The 5,923-nt window shown below is 35.7% G+C and overlaps 1 protein-coding gene across 2 annotated transcripts; it reads left to right on the forward strand.

The window, feature by feature from the left end:
- The first annotated feature begins 586 nt into the window (after nucleotides 1–586).
- On the forward strand, nucleotides 587–2,341 carry ltc4s (leukotriene C4 synthase). 2 transcript variants are annotated; one of them, XM_079167318.1, is made up of 5 exons: nucleotides 587–695; nucleotides 1,093–1,192; nucleotides 1,512–1,693; nucleotides 1,779–1,860; nucleotides 2,018–2,341. In XM_079167318.1, exons 1-5 carry the CDS (start codon nucleotides 635–637, stop codon nucleotides 2,157–2,159), a joined length of 567 nt encoding a protein of 188 aa, XP_079023444.1. In that variant the 5' UTR covers nucleotides 587–634; the 3' UTR covers nucleotides 2,160–2,341. The 2 variants fall into 2 exon arrangements, with proteins under 2 accessions (XP_079023444.1, XP_079023445.1); XM_079167319.1 differs by having other exon boundaries at nucleotides 1,623–1,693.
- Nucleotides 2,342–5,923: the final 3,582 nt, after the last annotated feature.

A 5,923-nucleotide genomic window follows, 5' to 3' on the forward strand; every position in this document is an offset into this window, starting at 1 on the left:
GAAACACGTCTGTTGTCCGTCTTCTTTTGTGTTTCTGTTGTGTTAATTTTAGGATTAATAATCTACAACTGATCCAACGTCGGCTCACACATTCTGCATATTTAATGTTGATTTAACAGTTTTGCTTCTTGTGACATTCTGTGTAGTTTTGCCTCCAGTACTTCAGACGTTTAGACAATTTTAAGAGTTGTTGAATTGCCATTTGCAGTACTTAAGGAAGTACTGCGTCTACTGAGGTAAAAGTAATGACTATAAATACTCCATCACGAGTAAACAAGTCCTAAACTCAAGTAAAAAGTAAAGTTACTCATTATGCAGAACAGCCAATGGAAATCCTCAAGTACAGTACAAGTACGTCAAAAGTGTACTATGGTCCAGTTAATGTAGTTACATTCCACTGATATCATATAGAAAACAGGAATGTTGAATAAACACTAGTTTCACTATAATTAGTACCAAGTTACATAATCGCTCATTAACCTGGTTAACTGTTTAAACTAGCCGTCTGTGCTCCGCCTCCTTGCAGCTTCTCTCTCTCTCTCTCTCTCTCTGTATATTACCTGTCTCTGTTGTCAGTGTTTCAGCATTCAGGTGTGTGTTTGCTTCCCACCTGTCGCTCTGACTCGCTGCAGAGATGTCGGAGGAGGCGGTGGTCGGCCTCGCCGCTGTGACCGTGCTCGGTGTCATGCAGCAAGGTGAGAGTGCATGCTGGGAAATATGAGACCGAGGGAACTGCTTTCATTTGAAGAGAAATGACTGGAGTCTGGTTGTATAATTTAAAAAGGCTTTTATATGATGCTCAGACTGCTTAAACTATGTTCTGTTCTATCTTTTATTCCTCTTGATTTATATTGAGTTTAATATTCTTTATGTTGTTGTAATCAGCCCGTCTGCCTTTTTTTATTCATCAGATTTGCATTTACTACAAACACAAGTTGATCTTTGATCTTTGCAGACAGCTGCTGTATGAAGAGTTTGATGTGTTTCCTCTGTAGTTATTCAGCAACATCCCTTACAGAAATACATATTATTATTTATATATGTGTGTGTGTGCGATTGTGTGTTTTTGTGTGTGTGTGTGTGTGTGTGCAGCCTATTTCTCCCTGCAGGTGATCTACGCCAGGAGGAAGTATTCGGTGTCTCCGCCCACCACCGCCGGACCGCCGGAGTTTGAGAGGATCTTCAGAGCTCAGTCAGTCTTTATTCTTTATTTTGGTTTTACAAATTTCATTACAAATCTGCAGCAAATTAACAAGATTCAGGATTATTTTCTATTTTCACGTTTAGTCCTTTAGTTCCCAGTAACCCAGGCAGCCTAACGTGTAATAATACTCAGAAGTTTGACCTACTTTAGTTGGAACATGCAGAAAAGATCAGAGACTCCTGGTGTCTGAAAACAAGCTGATGGTTTCATGTTTCAGGAGTTTCTTTTATCAGTTAAAACTCTCAAATATGTTTTATTATATTACATAATAAAATAAGATCGCAATCGTGGTTTTTGTCTGACACAGTCTTCTTATAGACTTCTATACAACCAGAGGAGTCGCCCCCTGGTGGTCATTAGAGAGAATGCAGCTTCCTTTCTGTCCTCACATTAACTCCAGAGTCTTCGGTGTCTTCAGGGCCAACTGTTCAGAGTATTTCCCGATCTTCATCGCTCTCCTGTGGACTTCCGGAGTCTTCTTCAGTCAAGGTGAGCCGACACAAAACAACAACAACAACAACAACAACAAACCTTAATCTCAGTTTGAGCTTCAGCTGAATGTTTTGTGCTTCAGGTTTGGCTTCAGTCTGCGGTTTGCTGTATTTACACGGACGCCTCCGATACTTTCGTGGATATTCTGTGTCGGCTCAGAGACGGTATGTATATTAACTGTTATTTAAAATCATCAACACTTTATAATAAACATCGTTATTAAAGTTAATACTTAGTTCACTGTTAAACAAGATCAATAACTTTTACTGATTATAAGTCATTTATGTTATTTTTTGGTTGCTCGATCTTCTCCCTCTGCAGACTGGCTCCTCTGTATTTCAGCGCTCAGGTTCTGTGGGTTCTGGTCGGGTCCTCGGTTCTCGGCGTGTTCCTCTCGTTCTGCAGAGTTTACCTTAAGGTGGACCTGCTGCATGGGCTCGGCTCTGCCCTCGGCCTGGTCTGAAGGACAACCCTCAGGGGTCAAAGGTCAGACGTCACAGAAGACAAAATGGGACTTTTGGGATAATAAAATATCAAAACTCTTCACAGGAAATGTTGTTGTGTTTTTAATCCTCAATAATTGTTATAAATGCCAGTTTTTCTGCAGGAAGTTTTGATTTGTTTATTAAATTACTCAAATAAAGTTGCTCATTCACTCGTCTCAATATATTTATATATATATATATTTAATGCATTTGCAGCTGTGATGATTGATGAAAGACATGTATATTTTATTTTACTTTGCTTTACTTTACTCTACCTTACTTTACATTATATTATATTTAGTTCTGGGCAAGTTATCGAGTTAATATCTCGTTAACGCATTAATTAATTAACGCAGACAATTATTTTATCGTGCGTTAACGCAGTTCATTTTAATTTTTAAGCAGACATTTTTAACACGAGAACCAACCGGCAGCGAGCGGTGAACAGCTGTTTGTGTGGCGTCACTTCCGTCTCTTCCTGTTTCCTTCACCTACATTCCCCTGGGTCCTAAGTCCCTCCATGTACAGCTTCTCATCACCCTCTATGTACCAACGTACATTTATAACAAACACCACACATATTACGGTAATCAGCGTTGCATATGTGTCGGACCAAAATACCAAAAAAAGCAAAAAATGGATGATTCTTTTAAATAATTTTTTGAGTTTTTAAAGTGTTTTTGTTTGTAATATGTATAATAAGAATATCATTTAGTTATCACTACTGAGAATTTAACAAACACAAAAACATGACGTAGATAGGTTTGTAGTTTTCAAGGTTTATATTTAAATTTATCTCTTACACACATGAAGATAAAGTTGTGAACACCGGCTGAATATCTATTATCAGAATCATAACTGTGTTATAACTGCTACTGTGTAAAGGGAATGCTGCTGTTAAAAAGCACCTTATTTGTTTAAAGTGTTTGCAAACCAAATGTTATTGACCTTTTATTCATATAGTACTTTTAAAATACACTACTTTTGAATTCATTATTGAATGTTGCGCATAACAAAAAAAATCATGTGATTAAAGATTGTAATCGTTGCCCAGCACTAATTATATAATATAATATAATATAATATGATATTCCTTCATTAATAAAGTAACAGCTTCAGGTTTCACCACAAGGTGGCAGCAGAACGTCACATAAAACACTGAAGAAGATACTTTTACTTCTTTCGGAGGGAAACGTTGTACTTTTTACTGCAATACATTTGTCTGATAACTTCACTAACTTTACAGAAGAAAATATAATTTACAGATTCAGATAATTAAAACTAAATATGAACTAATGAATGATGTATTCTTATAGATTAAACTACCAGCAGTATATAAAGTATTTTAAATGAGCTCCATCAAATAGACCATAAAGTAGTGTATGTTTTATTTTTATTTATTTTTTTATCCGTTTTCCCTCTTAGCATGTTTTTATTTAAATATCTATTTTGAGATTTTAAAAAATTCTCCAATATTTCACAGAAAACACAAAGTTGAGAGAAAAGTCTGAACATCATCTCAGGACCCCTCCGATTCACCTGGGGGCCTTTGGAGGGGCCCGACCCTCATGTTGGGAACCACAGTCATATAGCAAAAGTATTACTTTAAATACTTTAAGTATGTTTAACTGTTAATACTCCTTTATGATCATCGAGTCGATTGAACTTTCCATTAAAACAACTTCATGTATTTCAACTAAACTCCTGTCTGAAGTTTCACTGAAAACTTTCACTGTCAGAGGAGGATTGTGGGTAAATAGTTGGTGTGTTTGGACACACACACACACGCGCACACACACACACACACACACACACACACACACACACACACACCCACACACACCCTGTACTGTAATCTTCTGCAAAATGAACTGAAGTCTATTTAAAGAGCAGCTCGTGAGTTTATATTTAGATCTACAATTCACACACACACACACACACACACACATTTATTCATACACTCTCACACACACACACACACGCATCAGTTCATGTGTGGAACGTGTATTTGTGTGTATTTTTAGCGTGTACTCGTCTGACAGCAGCAGTTGTTTCTTTTCAGAATAACTTTTCCAACAAACAGCTGCTTCGCTCTCCGTCACCACGGCGACAACATGCATGATGATGTCATGACGTCATGACATCACACGCGTACTGTCCAGAAGTCTGGTACTAATACACAAAAGAGTACTTATTGTAGTATTTATTGAGGAGGTGACTGAACATCGTCATAAAACAGCAGACGGGATGTTTCATCCTGATGTTGATGACATCAGTCATGACATCATGATGGTTGATTGATGATGGTTGATGGTTGATTGATGATGGTTGATTGTTGATTGTTGATTATTCATTATTCACTTCCCTCTGAAATTAAGCAGAAAATGCTTTAAACTACAAATACTCAAGTAAAGTACAAGTACTTTGTTCAGATGTTTAGATGCAAAATGTTCACCTAAACTACAGTACTATTACTTCAAATCAACTACCGTACATATACTTATACTACAACACGACTTTACTTACTGTTTACATGTCAGTAAAGGTGTACTTAGGTATACTGTACTTCAGTACAATTTAAAACTATGTGTACTTTACTTTAGTATTTCCATTTCCTGCTTCTTTATACTTCTACTCCACTACAATATTGTACTTTAAACTATACTACATTTATCTGACAGCTTTAATGATGTGTTAATATATAAAGACCACCTTTAAACTCATTAATGTGTCAATAATTTAAATACAATAATATAAACTTTGATATTATTCTGAGTAATGAGTGTTTCTATGTTTGGTATTTTATGTATATTTTGATGCTAGTACTTTTTTACTTTCACTTATGTAAAATCTTGAGTATTTTTACGCTGTGGTATTAGTACTGTACAATTTCAAGGGTACTTTACTTGAATATTTACATTTTCTGCTACTTTCTACTCCTCCCATATATTATTCTGCACAATGAGTACTTTTACTTTTGGTACTTTAAGTATATTTTGATGCTGATACTTTTGTACTTTTACTTAATTAAGATTTTGAATGCAGGACTGGAGGTATTTATACTTCTTCCACCTCTGAATGTCAGTTTATATTAATTATATTTGTACTCTCAGTATATATATATATTTATATATATATGTACTATACTAACTAAAAAACGACAGAAAAACTAAAACAAATCCATCGAATTCTTTTTTCCAGCTGCTCCGACTTCCTGTTTTTTCACTCCAGCTCCTGCTCACCTGATCCAATTAAGAGCTTGCTTCTGATTGGCCGATCCAGAGAACCACAGCTAACATGTTGAGGAGCTTTTAATCAGATCAAGTGTTCAACAAAACAGATTAAAGTGACACTCGAAGAGAAGAGAAGTGAGTTTCACCTGCAAACAAACACAACTTTAAACCTGATTACAGTGAATGACTGGACTGTTTATTATTTATATATCTATGTTGTGATATAATAACTGAATACAGGCGTAGATTTTCATATTGCAATATTAAACGCATGCATTTATTCCCCCAATAAAAACAACACAAGTAGCAGAGGACTTTTATTTTGACGAACCGGAGGAAATAGAAGTTGCTGGATGTAACCCCGGTTCTATGAGTGAAACCACAACGTTGAAAAAAAACATTAAAAAAAACATTGTTTTTCCTGCAAATCAATTTAGAGATTTTCTTCTATTTTTCTTCCATAACGCGTCTTCTTTCAGACTAGAGGAAATAAAACATTAATTATATTA

Source organism: Pholis gunnellus, assembly GCF_910591455.1.
Source record: "Pholis gunnellus genome assembly, chromosome: 10".
NCBI lineage: Eukaryota > Metazoa > Chordata > Actinopteri > Perciformes > Pholidae > Pholis > Pholis gunnellus.

Coding starts and splice junctions, on each gene's coding strand:
- ltc4s (XM_079167318.1), top strand. CDS start 635: ATGTCGGAGGAGGCGGTGGTCGGCCTCGCCGCTGTGACCGTGCTCGGT. Junction 1,694..1,778: donor CGGAGTCTTCTTCAGTCAAG/GTGAGCCGACAC, acceptor TTTGTGCTTCAG/GTTTGGCTTCAGTCTGCGGT. Junction 1,861..2,017: donor TCTGTGTCGGCTCAGAGACG/GTATGTATATTA, acceptor CTCCCTCTGCAG/ACTGGCTCCTCTGTATTTCA.